Source organism: Rhinolophus ferrumequinum (genome assembly GCF_004115265.2).
Source record: "Rhinolophus ferrumequinum isolate MPI-CBG mRhiFer1 chromosome 5 unlocalized genomic scaffold, mRhiFer1_v1.p scaffold_110_arrow_ctg1, whole genome shotgun sequence".
Taxonomy (NCBI): Eukaryota; Metazoa; Chordata; class Mammalia; order Chiroptera; family Rhinolophidae; genus Rhinolophus; species Rhinolophus ferrumequinum.
Window position 1 is genome coordinate 7,672,442 of NW_022680355.1, and position 21,352 is coordinate 7,693,793.

Genomic DNA, 21,352 nt, shown 5'->3' on the forward strand with positions numbered 1-21,352 from the left:
GCTGTGTGATGTCATGTCACAGTAACCAACTAATAGGACTTGTTGCCAGTGGTAAAATTTGAGCTTTTATGGAAAATTAGAATTTTTAAAAACTTGTATCTACCGCCCTGAGTTTGAGAGATCCTCAATAGTTAAAGACTTTTCTGATGAGACTGGTGGTGATATTAATGTGACTTCTTGATATTGTATAGTAAAATGTGTCAATATTTGGAAGAGCACATAACTCAGTGAACCCATTCATTCCAAATGACCAAAGCATGGAGCATTCAGACCAATGCATGCTAACAGACCAATGGATTTTAACGAAAAGAGTACAAAGGTTCACTGAGGGGATTTCAGATTCCACATTCCCCATAAGCTTTGAAAAATTACCATTTGTCAAGAATTTGGTATAATATGAAAGAAGAATATCCACAAGTTTCTGAAAAAGTTATAAAAACACCCACTCCCCCTTTTCCAGCTCTATATTTGGGTAAGGCTTGATTTTCTTCATATACTACACTCAAATAACATCGCAACAGACTGACAGCAACACCAGACAGGACATTCCACCTGTCTGATATTAAGACAGACATTAAAGAGATTTGTAAAAATGTAAAACAATGCCACCTGTCTCACTAATTGTTTTGATTTGAAACATACCGTTATTTTTCATTAAAATATTCTAACATGTAATGGTTTTATTATTTTAAATCAAATATTCTAAAACTTCTCATATTAATTCCTAACACTACAAATATCAGTACTCATAACCTCCATAAGCAAGAGCTTTTCTCTTTTATGAGTGTGAAAGAGTCTGAAATCAAAATATTTGAGATCCACTGATGAAGACCAAAGCTTGGCAAATTTTTTCTGAAAAGGGACAGAGGGTAAATGTTTTAGGCTTTGTGGCCCAAAATGGTCTTGGTGGTAACTATTCAACTCTGTACAGCAACCACATGTGATGTAGAAACAATGGATATGGCAGTATTCCAATCAAATTTTATTGACAAAAATGGCCAAGCTGGATTCACCATATAGGCAGGTCAGAGTTTGTCAACTCCTAACCGGGGCGTTCTCCCTCTAGGTCAGTGATCCTAGAATTCAGATCACTACACCCCACCCAGAAATTCCAGTGGTCCACCTTTCCCTCAATGTCTTTGAAACAGCTTGTCTCAGGGTCTGTTCCCTCTGCCAGAAATGTTTTCCTTCAGTTCATTCTCTCACCTCCTTTATGTCTGCTCCACTATCATCTATCTTCTCAGTGAAACCTCCCCTGACACCCTATTAAAACTGTATCCCTTCCCCACCTTTACTTCTATCCATAGCACTGATCACTTCCTAAATCCTATATGATCTACTTACTACTTTCACTTACTGTCTGTCTTTCACTTACTGTCTGTCCACCAGAAAGTCAGTTCCTTGAGATCAGGTTTGGTCTTTTTAGTTCATCGCACTGATTCATTCTAATTCATCGCACTAGTTCATTCTCAGCTTCTAAAACAGTGTCTGGTATGGAGTTGGTGTTCAAGAAAAATTTGTTGAATAAATTAGGCACGATCTCTCTAATGCATACAAGCATCTTCTGGTAAAGCCAGCGAGTGATCCTCAGTTAACACAAGGAGTGCACTGCGAGTTTCCTGGTGGCTTTGAGCTCTGAGCACCTCGTAACTGTTCAGCATCTTCAATTACAACACTTACAATGTGGACGAGTAAGCTTAATTACTTCAGAAAAATTAACAAAATCAATCTCACCTTTAAGTCGTATTTCCTATATACAGATAAACGGTGGCTGAACACATTTCTTGTAACAATCACATATATTTCAACTCCATCAACATTAAGGCGGTACATGCCCAAGAACTGGGGAAGAAGGGTGATCCCATGACACTCCACTATATACTGCAGAGGAGAGAAACAGGAGAGAAACAGGAAAAAACGCATTAAAAGGTGTTTGTTCTGATGTAAAATATAACACTTCTGCCTACGGCATTTACACAGAGTGAAACCCTCCAACCATTAAGGTCTTATTTACAGAAAATGACCACGTTTGTACTGCTTAACACAGGGTCTGTATTTACCATGTATACACAAATAAGAAAATTCAACTTTATCTCCAAAGAGAGATTTTTGTCCTACATTCCACACCAATTGGTAAAGTCAAAACTTGGATATAAATAACAGTGTAAGGAGAGAGGACCAGTGATTGATCCTTTCACTTTAATTTAAATTAAAGTGAAATTACACTCCACCTGGGGCCTTCATCTTCCTCCCCAGAAGACGTAATGATGATTTTATGAGGTTGACAAAGAGTCACTCAGCCACTAAGATCAGCTCCTTTCGTACTGAGAGTCACAGAGCATCATGGAACAGAGGGGATACTAACCATTATCCACGTTGATGAATAAGTTAAAGAAACTTTCTGAAGTTCAGATTAAACAAATTGTGGAGAGAGCCCAATGTTAGAAGCTGGGAGGGTTGGGCCCTAGTCCTAGTTTTTCTGTTTCTCACTGAGACTCTACTGTCTGGAGCTAAGCTGCCCATCAGAGCAGCAGTGTGAAGGGTAGAGAGCACACTCCTGCTCTCCACACACACGGAGCTTCTCTGGCTCCATGTGGGACTTCATCAGGACCATAGGTCGAGTCCCAGCTTGGACACCATTTCCAAGTAGAGTTGCAAAAACACAACAGGAGTTCCGAAGTCTTTCATGACCATACTCTAAAAGACCACAAGATGGAGACACTTCTCCTCGAAAGCCAATCTTTACAAACTGGGTCCCACTGCACTTCCCAAAGGAAAGTTAGCTTTTCTTTTCTTTAAACCGAGGGGGAAAGAAGATTTCAAAACAGCTTTTTTATGTCCATGTGTTGAAATCACCAGGATAATGAACAGCATGAATAGTATGATTCCAAAATTGTAAAAATTGTGCTCATTGTGCATATTTACAGAGAGATGCCTTGGAAAAATGGTCACCAAATGTTAATGGTGGAATTTTCAGTTACATTGCTTTTTTCCTTTTAAAAATTATCTTACTGCTTGAACTTTTCTGTTTTACAATGAACGTTTTATAAAAATAAGAAAGTTTGCCCTTTCAAACTTTTTAGTGGCAAACACCATCAATAAACAAATCTGATAATATTTAATTATCTTGAGTTTTTTTTTTTTTAAGCATTTAGTTTTTATCATGAAAGAAAGGATGAACAGAATCAGTATGAGTTTGAGTTTTGCTACCCAAAATTTTGGCAGATTTTAAAGATGCTCTGTGTGCCCCCCTCCTTTTTATGTTTACTAATCAGAATTGAGCTACACATTTTAATTTGATATATTTTCTGAGTTTTAGCTCAACTTGTTCTTAATTTGAAGTCAGATCGGCAGAACATTTTCTATTTCTCTCCCTTCAAAAAATAGACTTGAGTTTTGCTAAGGTAAACCAGGTGATAAATAGCCCTGGGTTGAAGGGAAAATGTCTCCCAAAGAACTGAAGCGGGTTGTTGTCCCTCGCCTCTGAAGAAAGATGGTTGGATGGGCCTTAAAACTGTGGAGACTATAGGAGTGTACTTTGTGTAATAAGCACAGTAGAAAAAAGGGAGGTTTGTGAGACAGAGATGCGCATTTGTGTCCTGGTGCCTCCATTTACCAGCTGTGGGATCTTGGGCAAGTTATGAAGTTACTCATCATTTTAGTTTCATTTTCTGGAAAGTGAGCACCATAATTCTAACTCGAAGGTTATTGTGAGGTTTACAGATAACAGTACGTCAACATACTTCATACTATGCTTGTGTGCTGTACTGTACTCTTCCACCTACTACAGGTGACAAAGATAATAATTATTTTCATTCAAAACTCTGATAAGAAATTTTATGTTACACCTATCTGCTGCTTTATGCTCCAAATTGACTCAGAGACAGGTACTGGCATCTACTCTGAGGGAGGCCTGGAGTAGGTGTTTTGGGGGGCTTCTGGAGGGTACACGCCAATTTCAGCTTGGCCGCTCAACCTTCTTTGTGCTGTTCTGCTCAGATTACTCTCATCATGGTCCTGCCAGTAGACGGTGTCTCTGATCACAATGTCTGTGCAGAGCTACAGAACGCCATGGAACAGAGTGGGTGCTCACCATTATTCAGGTTGATGAGTATGTTAAAGAACCTCTGAATGCTATGCAGGACGTCATTGACAAGCCTTTTTTTTTTTTTTTTTCAGAGGAAAACACACATACAGATTACATTCTACAAGTCCTCTATCTTTAAGATTAGATAAATTACTACATATGAAAAATAGATCAAATGTGATCTCTTCATCACGGCTCACCTCTGAGGCTCTTTGATGAACAGCTTGAAAAAATAGATTTAATAAACTTAAAGCTCCTGAGTATGTAAATATGTACAAAATCGTAAACCATATTAAAAACTATCATATTAGATTCCAGTAGTACTAAGCAGCAGTTGGTGGCAAAGGTTTAGAAAGCATTTGTGGGTGAAAACTTTGCAGAAGAGGAAATTCTACCCATTAATTGACTTTCTGGGTGGGGGCACTGGGAAAAGAACACACTGTTTCATCGTAATGGAACATTTCACTGGGTCTATGAAGACCGGGGTTGGGGGACCACTGTACTCTAGCACAGTGTGTCCCTATATGCACATATTGACACGTGGAAGCCTGAATGCTAGTCCTCTGATTCTTCACCAGTTGCCCCAGGAAATGCTGTGCACAAACTCTAACCCGAATGGGCACATCTATAAGGATTCCTACACACACAGTCGGCTACAGGAAATCCCACGACCAGGGAGATTATTTATAAATTCATGGCCACAGCTTTCGCTGGGCTCTCGGCATGACTCAGGCACATCATGATTCCAGGAGTCCTCTTGGTCCAGTTTCACATTCACTGTGTGACCTTGAGTGAATTATTCAACCTCTGTGTGTCTCTGCATTTGGAGAAGAGGGGCAATGAAACAACTCGGTGCCTAGGGTTTTTGCAAAGAATGTGAAGAGCAGGGAAATGAGACTGGGGTGAAGGACATCGACTCAAGCAGGAGCAGGATGCAACCAAGGCCCGAAGGACATCGACTCAAGCAGGAGCAGGATGCAACCAAGGCCCTGGGGCGAGGGGTGGAAAAGAAAGGAAGGAAGGGGTGAGGGAGGAAGATGGCCCAGAGCACCTGATATGTTCCTAAACTGTTCTCTGAGAAATGGATTCTACTTTAAATGCATGATGGAAGTCCCAGTTTCAAGGAATCTCATCAAACAAAGACTTTCCAAACATGAATAATGTTGCATATGTGTATGCTTGTGTGTGTGCATGTATTTGTTTATAAAGTGAGGTAAACTTTTTGTAAATTAAAAAAAAACACTGAAAAATATATTTCTCTCTTGTTGCTTTTAGGATCAGAACTCTGAGCACTTTCCCTTCAAGAACTTAAACAGTGTTAACAAATTAACAAAATAACTTGTAAATAAATGCTTCAAAGATGATAAGAAAAAGGGGGTGTTGGGGGCACTACAATATAATGTCTTTCTTTAACAAACAATTACTTGGCACAAGCAACCTTTTTTTAGAATAGTTAAAAGCGTCCTCAGAATCTGTTAATTTCTTTATAACACTGTTGATTCGATCACAAGACTTTGCTTCCTCCCTTTTACATGCTCCACTTCCAGATTACAAGAATGGAGAGACAGTGATTTAATCCTGAGGGTCCCTCTTTAAAAAAGGTATAAATATTTCTTTCAGTTTCAACCACTGTCTTGAGGTGGCTACAAGGCAGTCCCGGAAAGGACATAAGCAACACAAGTGGTGTCCCTCGCTGCGGTATTAATGTCTCAGTTTACAGACACCACAGGTGCAATGCCTGAGTGCGGCCTGGTAGACTCCTTTCTAGAACTCTGCAGACTTCTGTCCTCTGCTACTCTGAGGTCCTGGGCAAGATATAAGAAAAAGGGGGTCCACAAGTGGACCAGACTACACTGCTCATCTGTGTGCAGCTCAGAAATTAAGAGCACACGTCAGGCAAGAGAGATGGTTCTTTTGCGAGAGCACAGGCTGAGTGTATACACTTCTGAAGAATGCTCCTTTCAGTGACCCCTCAGATATGGCATTTTCCCTGAGGTTTTCCTCTCTGTGGTACAGTGCCAGCCATTATTCCCACCTTTCTGGGCTCTTTAGGTCACCTGTAGCCACGTTCTTCTCACACACCAAACAGAAAACTTGGTCTGGTACCTAGAGTGGCGGCTTTCAGATGTTTGCAATTCAGTGGTAACACAGAGTGTCCGTCTGAATAAGCCCTGAATATACACTCCCAAATTTTAGAAAAGTGAACTTGATAACCATCAGTTCTTACTGTGCTTACTATATGGAGCTCAATCAATCACAGTCATTCTTGGGGTCCATATTCTCAGTGCTAAACTCACTGATTACCTATGCTCGCATTTTAAAATATTGTTTTTATTACTTTTCACTTTTGCATTTTCATAGCTGGACAACTTCTGTCACCTTGCTTTGTTATTTATCATGCAGTGGCTTCTGTTTTTTCCAAGACTCCTCTCAGAAACATATATTGGCTGGCAATGTTTTATCTGTAACCTTTGTTTCCAACACTCACAGTTTTTACTTTTTTGTGTCTTCTTTAAAAAATAGACATATAAATGATTCCATGGTGTTATCAATACAGGCAAATTTAATCTCTCCATGTCTCTCCATGTCTTCCCCTGTATAACTGTGGGCTTGTTATAACTATAAATTGCTGTTATTATCACGTTTCACTCATTTTCATCTTAGAGGTTTGATGACAATTTATTATGACATTAAATTAATACTTCAATGTACAGTCTTGTTTCAGTTAAATGTTTTTGAAAGGTTAAATGATCTGTAATCCTTATTGTGACACTGGCTATATTTATAGATCACTCGAACAATATATTTGACATGAAAGGAAAGAAGGAAGAAAGGAAAGAAGGAAGGAAGAGAGGACGGGAAGAAGAGTGGGAGGATGGAAGGGAGGGAGGGAGGAAGGAGATCAACTTGCCTGAAATTAAGAATTACTTTGTTTTAGAATGACCAAATAAATAAACAATCCAAATTTGCCCTGAATTGATTTTGGGATAATGGTGTATAAGTGTCAGTTAATGTAATTTATTTTGGTTTCATATTGGTTTGAAGGCAAAAAAGAATGTAAGGATGACAACACTTAAGCTAATATAAATACAAAACTTTACTACTTTTCTTAAATGTAATAAATGTTTCTTAAATAAATTTACTTTTCTTAAAAGGCTTAAAAGGAACAAACATTCCTCTGGAGGGTTTCCAAACATTCTTAGTACTGAGATAATGGGGAATATTCCTGAACTCAAACACTCATTGTTCCTAATTCCCTCTGTTAAACTATAATCAACACCCATAAATAACATCATCATTGAAGAAGAAATGACTGTGTAAAAAATACTTTAAGTATAGATGGACTTTAGTCACTGACTACGATTGAAATGCAGAATGGCTGCTCCAAGCATCACCCTGGTGGGCAGCTGTGAGAGGTCTGGCCGCCCAGCTGAGGAATGTGGTCAGAAGCTTCAGTTGGCAGCTCCTCCCGGGTCTGCCTCCCTGTGACTCTGGCGCATCATGGGAGCTTCTGGGTGGAGCACTCCAGAGTGCACCATCAGGTTGGCTGTGACTGGGTTAGGCCTACATGACACTGTGACTTCTCCCTCTGTCCAATCCTACTTCTTTGCTCTTCCCTACATAGGTTTGGATCCCTAATCAATATCTTAACCCCAAACTCTGTGTGGGACTCTGCTTGGGCAAGTCATTCTGAGTGAGTGTCAGCAGACAGTACAGGCAAATTCAGGCCCAGGAACTGCAGAAGTTTGGGCTACCGGAAATAGAATTTGAAGTTATGCATAAAACATTTAAAGAAACAAAGGATGCAATGTCAGGGATGAGCATATAACAAGAAACTACCAGGAATGAACTGGTAGATTTTTTTAAATGGAACATCTAGAAGAAAAAACACAATTATTGAAATAAAAAAAATCACTGGACAGGGGAGACAACAGACGGAAACCGTTGAAGAGAGAATTAGGACTGGGTGATGATATAGCTGAGGAATTTACCCAGAAGTGGGCGGAGATGTTTCAAGAAGGAAAATGGGAAAGAAAAGTTGAGACGTAGAGGTCAGAATAAGAACGTCAACTATATTGCTGTTGGAAAGACACAGGGAGAGAACAGAGCAGACAGGCAATATATGAAGAGAAAAAGATGATGGAATTTCCAGAAAATGGAGAAAATCTGCTGCAGGAAAATCATTCTGAGGACTATGCTGGGAAGCTCCCTGGAAACCTGGGGAGCAATTGGCTAGGGCGTTGTGAACGGAGGGTTCCAAACGCCCCCGTTAGCAAGCCGTGACTCCCTGTCAGCAAAGTGGAGCTTGAAGGGGCACCACCCAGGCCACAGGGAGCCAGGAGATAGCAAACGCCTTCCTGACGTTTCTAAGAGGGAAGCAAGAAATGTCTCTGCAGCTCCCGACGGCAGACAGGCTCTGCTGGGAGCCTGCCTTTGGTCACATAGCTCTAGGTGCATGTAGACCTGAAAACTTGAAGTGTACTTTTCCCATTTCAATTGACTTGTCCTCCAGATAGAACCAAAGAAGCCGGAGCGCACTCAGAATGTTTCTCCTGTTCTAGAAAGCAGGTACGGACCTGCCACGTCCTGGGAGCTTCATCAGCGTCACCTGAAAGTGTTAGACACCCAGATCTGCTGAGTCAGAATCTGCGTTTTTATAGGTGTCCTGTCTATAATCAGAGTTTGAGAAACACCCACGGAGTGTATAACTTTTTCTCTTTCAGTGCCACACACCCAATTTTTCATTGTAATTTTTGGCTTTTATGGTGCCTGCTTTCTCAGTTTTCCTCTATTTTGGCTCATATTCAAATGATAATGCTGACATCAGTATCCTTCATGGGAGGATAAAAAGATGTACTCTATACAGGGTCCAAAAAAGTCAAGCATTCACCCTAAAATCCTTCACTGAAATTTGAGGTACTAGCTAGCTGATTTAACAAGGAATTCAGACTTTTAGGCATACCTTCTAGATTTGGCTCAAGTTACTAATTGTTTCCTACGTGCAAAGGATAAGAAAGGATTTTTAGGATACTTTATCAATTTATCAATTCAGTCACTTTGACATAAAAAAAAAAACAAATAAATTTAAGCCCCGTATTTCAAAAACTTAAAAGATATCCTTAACAATTTCATAAGACATTTCCTAATCATCTACACTGTAACTTGTTCCCTCCTGTAAAATTTCTAAAGTTTTACTGACATTGACTCTTTTTTTTTTTTTTTTTTGACATTGACTCTTTATTTTAAATAAAGCTGAAGCAGCATGATACCAAAACTCCCAATGAATTCAGGTCAGTGAAAAAAATAATCAGTCAATTTAAGAGAAATAAGGTATTCACGTAGTTTCTCGACCACTTACTTTCTTCCGGAATGCTCTTCTGACATTGCTTAGCTAATCAGTTGATAATCACTGAGTTTATTCTAGCCTAGCAGAAATTTGAAGAAAAGGGTATTTAGACTCAAACATTATTTTCCTAACCATAAAAAAAATAGAAAGATCAAATAAAGGAAGAGACTTATAAATGTTTGCTCTGCTTAATATAAATTTTCCATTGGTCTGAGAGAGGACACTGTCCTTTCTTAGCACAGAGCAGAAATTAGGGTAGGATTTGGCAACAGATAAAGACCAAGGCAAGATGGTGGAGCTTGGGAAGAAATCTAATTCCTTATGGTTCAAATCTTCACAATTATGCCTCAGTGTCACATTCTACGAGAAATCAGGCCCCCTAGGGGACTGAAAGAGTTAATGATTTCAATACTGGGCTGTAGGCAATTGAGTAGAGAAATGGTATTTAATTGTCTTACTCAATCATTTATATAATACCATTTATGATATGCCAGGCACTGTTCTGAGCAGGTCAAAAATATCAGTTCACCTAATTAGTACAACACTGAATAAAGGAGGTATTATTATCCAAATTTATAGACAGAGAAGCAGGTGTAGAGAGGTTAAGTGACTTGCCCAAGGTCGCACAGCTGGTAGGGGTAAAGCTGGGGTCTCAATGCAGCAGCCAGCTCTCCACAGTCCATGCTCTGAACTACCTACCACACTGCATTGCTGGCAAGGTTGACTTATCAGAAAATTAATCCCAGGAAGAATTTATTAAAATAGCTAGCCATGTTTCACATCTCCAGAGGCTGACCTTATGCTAATTTTAACCATCTGGAATATAATTGCAACTCTGGATATATTTCATTAAAATAAAAAACAATAAAAGAAAAGAAAAAAGAGAAGTCAAGGGCCATTGAGTAACCAGAGCTGTCAGAAAGTCCATCCAATTTGTTTTGCAAGAGAGCCTCTCTCGGAGCCTGTCCCATCTACTGATAGGCACTTTGAACAAACCTAAGTACTTTTCCAGACTGGGCAGTTCAGAAGTACAGCAAAGTACAAGGGAAAAGCAACAAAAAACAAGAAGAAATAGAAGAACCGACAGTAGCCACGGAAGTAGGAGACAGAACATTTACAAGACTAGACGTAAATCCTAAAAGTGGTCTGGGCCTTCTTGAAGTAGGAAGAAAAGGCCTAAGACCCATCTCAACTGCCCCTGGGCCTCACTGAATAGAATAGAGAACAACAAAGTTTAGAAGGACCTCTCCTGGCTTACAGATGACAAGGCCTGTGTCTGATCGCATGAAATAGCTACACCTGAGGATGCACAAGGCCAAGTTCGCTGCCATGTAATATTTAGCAACACCTTGTTTGCACGTGGTCCATGAAAAGGGCAGCTTGAGGACATTCAAACACCTGCCTGGTGGGAGCCAGCCTGGCAGAGTGCTGGGTAGCTGTGTACATTGCATCCTCCCTCCGCACAGTGATGCTGGCTAAATGGGAATTACATGTTGGTGTGGGGTCAGCAGCCTATCCTGATGATTTTCTTTTGAGGTTTTATGAAATTCTTGTGTGTTGCACAGCTGGCTGCAAGGATGATGTTTATCATGTCACGTGTCCTCTCTGTGGGGAATGCCTAGAAATAACCCTTTCTGATCTTAGTACCAAGTTAATTATATTTCTCCTTAACAACTGATTCATTTGTATCTTTAGGCACAGTAACTGTGTAACTAGCTTATTCAGGTTTCACTTTCCACTGTGGCTGCTAAGAAACTAGCGTGAAATTAGTGGCCCTCAATGTAGGAAGCTCGCTGGTCATCATGGCATGAGTTTTCGGTTCATTTCAGATTCCATGTTGTGTTTTCACCCTCTCCTTCCCTTTTCTAGCTTCATTTTTTTCCTATTTATTCTATCCTGTATTTCCAACTTCCTTGAAGGCCACCTTATATCCTTTTTGGAATTAAGTAAAGAGTAAATACACGAACAAATGAATGAATAAATAAAATGTAGACGGGGAAACCGAGGTTCAGAGACCCCCTAAGTGACCAGTTCATAACAAGCAGGATTTCTGTCTGTCTCCTGACGTTCAACTTAGTATCTTTTAAATAAATTGTATTAAAAATTGTGATTCTCAATCGCTAGGATCCTCTACATTGTATTTAAAACACCATTTATAAGAAGAAAGAAAAATATAGATGTTGGATAAATGAGACTTTTGTGGTTAAAGAACACACCAAGAAAATAACTATTTTATAATAATGAAATGAAAGAAAATGTTTAGTACTTGAAAGCCCCTGGAGCATGTTAATAGACGTATTCGGATCCCTAGTGCATTTCAAGTTATACTCAGGATATGTCAAATCTTCATGTTAGGTTATGGTAACCACCCCAGAGAGAACGTTTCAAATTGTGATGTCTATCAAGTCAAAACATTCTGAACTCAAAGTTGTCAGCCAGAAGTCGCTATTTGAATTGAGTGTCACATTTTATTAGACCGGGATCATAGCCATTTATCAGAATAACGTTTTCATCAGTCATTGAGGTATCACCTCACTTTGAAAGTTCTGAGACTTGAAGTTCTTGAGATTTGAAGAAAGTATAAAAAGAATGCATGACATTAAGTTACACAGGGGAGATATGAAATAGTAGACAGTTTAAAAGTTCAGTAGTTAAAGCTGCATCCTGTAACTCAGTTCATTCAGAAACCAGTGCCTTATTGTTTTTACCTTCACAGGTACTATCCCTGCATTTTAAAATGTCCTTCATAATAGGGAACAGCATAAGTGCTGTAGAACAAATTTCGAAAGGGATATATGATATAAAAGATTTATTATATGTTAAATGTATTTAGGGGCTGACTAATGTCTTTAAGAAACAAATTAGGGACAGTCCCAAGTTTCCGGAAACAGAATATAGCCCAAAAATTTTCATAGACTTCACTGCAACAAAAATGCAAGTGATCACATCTGCAAAGACTGAAGAAGAATAAGCCAACTGCCAAGAAATACTCTATGATGTTAGAGCAGAAAGCATGACCATAAGGTAAGGAAGCCGACTTTTAAACAGACATGTAGTTGCTCAAAAATACAAATGAGGGCTGCCTTCAAGCCTTCAAAGTCATCACTTGGAGAGGCTGATACTTAATAATGCAATATAGTATGAACACTTTGAGAATCCTTTTGTTACGCAGTCAGGGCCCCGAGCTCTTTATTCTGGATACTCTCTATGGTAGCCAATCTTTACCTTTGAGGAGGATTTGGAGCCATTTAGGTAAAAAAAAAGCAGGACTCTAAAAGTACGTGCACACGTGCACACGATGTATTTGTGTGTGTTTTGGCATGTGATTCAAACACCAGTTCTGAAGATTATTTCTGTGATGTTGCAAGCAGCAGTCACCTTTATGCCATTAGACTACAATTTCTCAAGATGACATAGTAGTTATTGGTTTTTTTCACATGACTTGATAACGACTACCACCACCAAATATTGAACCCCTAGTGTGTGGCACAAACGGCGCTAAGTACCTCACGTACATACTCCCATTTAATCTTCGGGACTCTGTAGTTAGGTATAGTTATTATCTCCACTGTATACAAGAAAACACTGAGGCTTCAAAGTCCAGAAGTCATGAGGTTAGTAGATGACAAGCCTGGGATCTGAACCTGGGATTGTCTGACACTAGACTTCATGTTCTTCCTACACAGTAAGTAAGGCCTCTTACAGCTCTGCTGGGACCAGGGAACATTGCTCCCCTGGAAACTTGTGCTGAAATTTATTCGAAGAGGGGGAGGGAAAAGAAGGGAGAGAAGAGGTGGAGAGAGAGAAAGAGAGACAGAGAGACAGAGAGAGAGAGAGAGAGAGAGAGAGAGAGAGAGAGAGAGAGACGCTACTCCCAAGAGCAGTTTGATTCTTTCCCCAGGTGATTATGAAGGGATAATGCTGAGGGGTGAAAACTCAGGGATTGTTCTAGCAGTAGAGTGTGAGTGGGGGTGGACTTTTCTGGGGCCAGGACAGGAAAAAACCAGTGAAAGCAGGATAGGACTTGGAGGTGTAAATGGATAAACACTCACAAGTTACCACCTAACTTCTGGCATACGCAAAAAAGTTCTGAAATTCTGCCAAATTTTAAGCTGAGTGATTTTAAAATCAGTATGGCAATCATCAAAACTATTATACAGAAGAGTATTTAGATTAAAAGTGTTATATAAATGACCAATCATCTTCATAGGATAAGCATTCCTAAATGTTATCTGTCAGTAATCTGGCTAATGTAATTTTCAAAAACCCAGCTACAGGAGATGTTTATGTCAAATGTGGTATCATTTCCTGGCTCTGTATTTAAATATTTGGCCTTTATGATATTTAGGCTCGAATGGTAACCTTTTCAGAGGTTCAAATAAAGGTAAATAAAAATTACCTGGTGGTATTTCTTCAGGATGTTGTGCATCTCGGCCACATCTTCGCTTGTAATGGTCTTGATGACGTATCTTTTGTCATAGGACGTGTGGAACCGAGCTCCACTGCGTGCCTGGGAGTCGTTGGGGAGGGGTGCGCTCCTGGTCAAGGAATTCTTCCCGTTGGGATAAGATGGGAGCAGGGAAGAGAACCTGTTAAAGACGTGGCTTTCCGATTTCCGGATAATTTGTCATCACAACTTTTTAAAACACATTTGTATTTGGAAGAAATTGGTAAGTAAGATGGCGACATTTTATGTTCATCGTAACTAAAATTGCTAGTCTTGCAAATGGAATGAAAACAGCTTGGATCTGTACTATGATTCTAACGTCCTTAAAGTAAGCTAAGGTCTAGAATTATCATCAAAGTTATTTTGCTCACCTTGCTCTTTTCCGATTTGGACAAGAGCTCAAATTTCTTCTGAATAAAATTAGGTTCCAGTCATGAAAGAAAATTTTATATTCACGGAGTATTTCCTTAACAGCAGGTATTATGCCAAGCATTAGGCACAGAGCATTTCTCCCAATCCTGATAACTTCCCTGTGAAATGGTTACTATTAACATCATCACCATTTTATAGATGAGGAGATGGGGATCAGAGAGATTCAGTAATTGGGCAAAGGTCACACAGCAAGTAAGGGGAAGAGCTAGAATTCCATCGCCAGTGTGGCTGGCTCAGAACCCAAGTTCTCAACTAGTGAATTACTCAGTACCTTCTGCTGCCTATGGTGTGCCCTGGGAGAAGCCTGGGCAGCTAGATTCTAAAATAGCTCCTCAGAAGATTCTTATTTGGTCCATCTTCCACACTCTCCTTCAGCCCTTTTTGAGAAGGACTAATCTTCTGGAGGGTGGATGAAGAGGGCCTCTGAGTAGGGGCTCCTCTAGTACCATTTCGTTCCAGTACCTGGCTCATGCTACCGACACTCTAGCTAGGTAAGTCTACCCTTTTCTCACATGTGACTCTCCTGTTTGAATCTCCTATTTCTTAGAGCCTCCAGGAGGCCTCTGTCCCTTCCCCCACCCTTCCTACAATGGCCACCCAGACTACTGGGGTTAGCACACCGCCAGCACCTGAGGAGTCTGGTCTATACCCTTGCTGACTGCTCGGTGCTGACTCTCCTTCCTGCCTGGCCCCACTGGGGTGCATATGAGGGGTGCAAAGGCAGACACTTTTGCTCTTCAACTTCCACTTTAAAAGTGGGCATTCAAAAGCCCCAGTGAACCAAACACTGTCCAGTTAAAGGGACACAGATATCCTTAGAGAGGCAGTAATATCACTGGATCATAGATTTTCAATGAAAGACTTCCCTTTCTGTATATTCCCTATTCACGTCTCTTTAACCTTTCCTTCCTTTCTTGATGAAATTCAACAGGAATTAGCGATACAAAGTGTAAGTACACTGCAGTGACACAGTAGCGCACGCAGGTCCTGTGCTTGCAGACGGAGGTGGCCTGTGAGCTCATTCTCATTTCTGAGGATGGGCCTTGGCACCGCATATCATTCCATCCTGAGACAGTACATCTGGATTTGAATGAGAGCAGGCACATCTCTCAAGTGCAGAGCCAATACTGCCAATGAACTGAATTTGCTTTCCTTAGCTTATTAGAAAGCTGGAGAGAAGGGGGGAAATAATCAGTGTAATTCCCAATGACTTGAAGTAACAGGACTTGGCAGTGTTCAATTATTCTTAAGACAACTGAAATTCACTAGCTAGATTGAGAATGATGAAAATGATTTTCAGGATGAAAATGCCTATATTAACAGGAGTTTAATTCTCAAGTATGCTGCTCCCCCTCCCAAAAAAAAAAATCTCCTTTACATACTTTTCTCCTACTAAGAATAAAAGGTAGAAATTCAAAGTGAATGTCCCCTTTGGGGTTTGAAACACTAGCAAAGAAAGCAATTGCTGCTCTTTGCTAATAGTCTTTCTTTCTCCTCCCAAACATTAATTTGCAAAAGGTCTTCTAAATAAAACAAGAATACTAGGAATCGTAAGATTACGAATTACTTTCAGGCATAAAATCAGAGCAGGAACAACCAACTTTATGACAGTCGGGTAGAACAGGTTATAAACTTTGTACAACGGATACTCCATGTAAAATGAGTTTTGAGGAGAGTGGGAAATAATAGTAAAGGATAATTGTATCCAGCAAAGGGCAGAATTACAGCGGCATCAGTTCCAGATATCGTTTGCTCTGGCATATTAGGTATGAAAGTATAGTGTTCTATCACGGACCAATGGGATAGAAAAAAATGGAAAGCTGCACAGTCAGTGTTTCTTAAACTTTAATGAGCAACCAAATCACCCAGGGATCATGTTCCTGTGCAGATTCTGATCCAGCAGGTGTGTGTGTGGGGGGGCATTTGAAGAAGCAGATGATGCTGATACAGCAGGGCTTCGGATTCCACCCGAGAACCAAGAGTTTACTGAATTGTGGCTACCATGTGTTTTGTTTGGTGCAGAGTGTTCAGAGCCTATGCATTACGTGTGTTATAATTATAGACTTCCCTACGTGAACGCCTTTCCCATTATATTCTGTCTAACTCTGGTTTAAATGGGAAACCTTACAGTGAAGAATAATAATTCATTGCATTCACTGTGTTAGTTCATTAAAGAAATGTGTAATAGTACTACGTTCAAGGCAATGTATGCATTTATAAGGCACAGGGCTGGAACTGCAGAGTCAAGGGACGCCGTAATGCCTCGGCTCACATGCTACCTCATTCCAAATTCTTTGTGTGTCCCTTCAGTTTGAAAGACATTGCTAATTATTTATTATAGACTTTGCATTAGGATACCGGTCAAGTCTTAATCCTGGGATACAACACCTTACAAATTCTAATCTGGATTCTGCGGCAACTCAGTTTTTCAATAATCAAATGAGTGGTCCCAATCCACAATGTCTACTTCCAGTGTGTGGAAGGATTTTTTTTTTTTTTAAGGCTCTTCATTTTCAGATAATCAGTAAAGTCAGGGACATAGACTTAATCAAAATTTAAAACATATCTTTTATGATCACTATGAACATAAGAACATATGAATCAAATTTACTGAAAGCCTTGGACAAGCAGAAAAACCAGAAAAGTAAGTACACAAAATGCATGCTCCTTGAAATGATTCTAAGGCCTGGAAGAATCCAACTCATTACTTCCTACTTATTTTCACAACATTCCTGTGAGATAGGAAAGCCAGGTGCATTTTCTTACTTGAAGATAACGAAAATGGAGTACAATGGAGTCAAGTAATGTGCCTATGGCTCCTGCCTAACAGTTCCTTTCAGGTAACCAAAAAGGGCAATTTACAAAGACAAGACTAAATGTTTGCTATTACTTAACATCATAATCATATATATTTTTTTTTATTTTTTTTTTTTTGTAGCCTTTGAAATAAGGTAGAAGTGCTCGTTTGCTTATGTGAAAAGGCAGTACTGTGTAATGGCAGAGTGCTGGTCTGGGACCCAGAACACGCTTTGCCACTCATTATCCCTTGGAGATGTATGTCATAGCCAACTGTGCCTTAGTTTCTGGTCTGTAAAGTGACAGAGAATAAGCCCAGGGGAGAAGGGTAGACTGAATTAGATTTCCACCTCAGACCTTTTATAACTCTAAAAATGTATTTACTTGATGACACGGCATGCTACTCTAGGAAATGCTGGAAAGCACAGGCCTTGGAAGGTGATTCGATGTTTCCCAACAACAGTCCAGTCAGAAGACAGCACGAACATCATCTCAGCGGGGGCACGATGAGGGTTTAGGACATCAGGGCCAAACTTAAAGGGACAGTGACACTAGTTCTTAGAGCGGCATGAAAATAATACTTCAGAGATTCCGGATGTACTCGGACAACTCCCGTGAGAACGAGAAGATGAGTTAAGGAAAGGCGGTCATTGCTATGTATTGGAAGTCCTTACCGAGGGTCCTAAAAACAGTCCACTGTCTAGTGAAACTGAATATTGAAATCTCTCCGTGTGCTTTGTACTGTCACAAAGGAAAAATGAACCACAGCATCATATGGGATGCTTGGACACACTTGGGAGGCCAAGAGGAGAAAGCCCTGAGAAGAAACAGAGCGTGGCGCAGTGACGTTCACTCCTTGGGGTCCCTGTATGTGTAAATAATTCTCATAATCAAAGAGTATGACAATTACAATCAACCTTGGAGATTATTCCAAACCACTCAATTTACAGATCAGAAAAGAAAGACCAGAGAGTTGCCATGACTTGCCTGTCTCAGTTCGTGAACAGCCCAGTGGGATGGTGTATGTGGAGGCCCTCCCAGGGGCCTCGCCCAGGGCAGTCGGCCTCCATCCTTCCTGCCACTGTCGCCACCCTGCCTGGGCCTGAGAGTGTGGTGGGCATTATGAGATTGTGGATATGTAGTTTTCTGTGGTGACAAATACCTTCTAATCACAATTTAGAGCCTGAGCCAACTGGCAAAAAACCAAACCTCTCCTTATGTTTTCAATTTTGCCAAAAAAAAAAAAAAAAAATGTGTGAAAATATCAAGAACAGTGTCAGTGCTAATGCAGTCCAGAGTTGTTGATTTACGCTTTCATTAATGCGTGTACAAATCTGTGTTGACTCATTCTAGGACTGTTCATTACCTGACTTTACCTGAAGCGGCTAGGAATAGGAGTCATCTTCTCTCAGGGCAAGAGACAGATGTGTGTCTTAGGAACAAGCCTTTAGGACAGGAAAACTATGAGCTGCTGAGCCTGGGGCTTTAGAATCAGACAATCATGTGGCACAAAGACAGGGCTGAAAGAGGCCTTACACTCAGGATTTCTTACAATCCCGTGACAATGTCAATCCTAAGAATTCTTCACATTTCTGACCATGTGGCACAGTTCATCATGTCTGTTTTAATTAATTCACATGTTCTCAGAATAACTGGAGGTTTTCATTCTCTTTGGGTCACTGGCTTTTACCTTTAGAAGATTGTCCCATCCTCCATCTTTCCATGCTGAAAACTCTATGGTTTTCTTAGGAAAGAATGCCAAGGCTGAAAGGCGTAAATTTTACACTGGGAATGATGAATTCTGGGATACTCTCTATAATACTAATTGGGGGAGAGGGAGTTGGGGGAGGGGACAGAGAAAAAGAAGTTAAGACAAAATTTGCAAGTTTGGACAAGGTTTGCATGGAAGAAAGAAGGTCTAGCTGAAGGCAACATTTCTAAAAATGATTTCTCATCTTAAGCACCCTAACGTAAAAGGCCAGTTCTGAGATGAAGACCTGATTCAACCAATGGCCTAAAATGCCCCATTTATAGGGTTGCATTAGTCATCTTCCAGATGATTCCCATTTCCAAAGTAAAATGTTCACTTTCAGGAACCCTTGCCCCTACCTACAAATCTGTGTTGATGAGAAAGCTGCCAGATAAAATTCCCCAATGAAAACTACCTAGGGTGTGGAGAGATCTATTCTCATTAGGAAACAAATTCCTTGTCATGGACAAAACTCAGAGTGTTATATGTTCTGTAATGGCATTTTTTTTTTAAATTCAAAATCTGGGATTCTGAACCTCTCAGTTCAAAAGTGTGAATGTGCAAAACAAGTGCTCTGTGGATATTTGGGGTCAAAGTCACAACACAATACAAAGTCAATCCAGGGCTTATTCAATGCATGAAATCTTCCACTGGTCTTTGGAAATGTCCTCATAAGCCTTCCCAAGTCTAGGAGCTGTCAGAAGAGAACACATTCACAAACTCACTAAGTATACACTCACAGAACGTTCTCAACATCAAAACCATCTCTCTGTGTTTAGTTTATTTATACTTTTATTTAGTTTATTCATATTTTCTCAGGCTCATATTGCCAAAAGCCAGGGCCTGATGACCTTTCAAGTTTCAAATAGTATTAATGATCAAGATAGATAGCAGAGCATGGCATTAGACGTGGGAGCTTTAGAAGTCAAGACTGTATGACTTTGGACAAGTCATTTCAGCTCTTTGTGCCTTAGTTTCCATATCTGTCGAAAGGTAATAATGATGAGAATAATAATAATAATAATGTTTGGGGGTTTAATTAGCTAATGGAGAATTTTTATAATAGTGGCTGGAATATAATAGCACTCAATAAATTGTGGCTATTATTATAAAAAGCAAATTCCAACTTAGAAGATAATGAGAGGTGCAGATCAATATTAACAAATTATGCTATAAATTGGTAAATTAAAAATAAAGAAGGACTTGTAGAATGAATTCGTCCATTCTGGCCAAGCCTCTGGTTTGTACCCAGTAAAAATTAACAGCTATACATTTTTTCCCCCCAATCACTTTTACAGGTTATTTTCTACAGCTCTCAATAATAACTACTTTTAAGAGTATTTAAAATATTTTACACAGAAGTTCTATCCTGGGCCCTGCTCACCCCCAGCATTCTCTCCAGTCAAAGGGAAAGTGGGATGACAGAGGGGTGGGACAACTCTGTAATGGAAGTAGTTCAAGGGGAAGGAAGTGGAGGACTCCCTCCTCAGAGGGAGGAGGGAAGGGGAGCCCAAGGTGTGGCCTCTGCTACCTTGAGGTTCAGGGGAGAGCAGGGATGGAGGAGTGGGGGTGGTGGTGAGGTGGGAGCTTGGAGGGGAGGGATAGGGGGAGAGGGTGGAGCAGGAACTGGCTGAATGAGACCAAGGGCTTGAGGAAAGAGATGGAGGTTTAGAAAAGCAACCTGGGAACTGACAGTCTGAGAAGTCATTTGTGTAACCTGTGGAGCGACCACAAAATCCACAATCCCATTCAATGCGGAGCCTTAAAAGACTTTAATTCAACTTTAAAATGCAGGCGTACTGGAAATCTGATCTAGTGTCTTGTTGCCTTCACTGCCCACAGTCGGCAGTAGCAGCCTGCCTTTACTACCTTTCTTTTCTTTTCAGGTTTTCCAGTCTCAGCATGTGTGGCAGAAACAGGATGAGTCAGAGGTCCAGTCAAGGGCAATGAGACCCCTCAACGATCCCCCACCCCCACCCCTAACTCTGTTATCTGATCATCTGCAAGTAAAGACAGTTGGACTTAATGGTCTCTAGGTTTCCTTCTTGCTCTACTAACTGGTACTCAGTAATAGTTACTGCAGTCACAGGAAATGGACAATGAATTGCTGTTAGTTTGGGGAGAAAAATCTAATGATAAATGGAAACAAACTGCAAAAGATATGCTCTATTCTTTGGCTACCCTTTTCTTCTACACATTTGATAGTCTCATATTAAATACTACGTAATTCCTTAAATTCACATTTTTGAACTGAAAATACTGTTATCATAACCCCCTACCCTCAAGAAAAAGAGCCAACTCAATGGTGGAGGGAAAAAAGTCTCAAATTGAATATAAACTAATCTTAAACTCCAAACATTCTTCTTCCTTAATGGCTTTACTGACATATGATTCACATACCACACAATCCACCAATTTAAATTTTACAAATCTATGGCTTTAGCATATTTACAACATTGAACAACCAGTACCACGATGAATTTTAGAATATTT

At 40.1% G+C, this 21,352-nt stretch overlaps 1 protein-coding gene across 1 annotated transcript in view; it reads right to left on the minus strand.

Annotated features, from left to right (window-relative positions):
* The window catches only part of PIP4K2A (phosphatidylinositol-5-phosphate 4-kinase type 2 alpha), a 150,713-nt gene that overhangs the window by 32,808 nt on the left and 96,553 nt on the right, over positions 1-21,352 (minus strand). The window contains exons 4-5 of the mRNA XM_033100702.1: positions 13,834-13,986; positions 1,735-1,881 (exon numbers count right to left, since the gene is read on the minus strand). Coding sequence (XP_032956593.1) covers positions 1,735-1,881; positions 13,834-13,986 — 300 coding nt within the window. The remainder of the gene's footprint in view (positions 1-1,734; positions 1,882-13,833; positions 13,987-21,352) is intronic.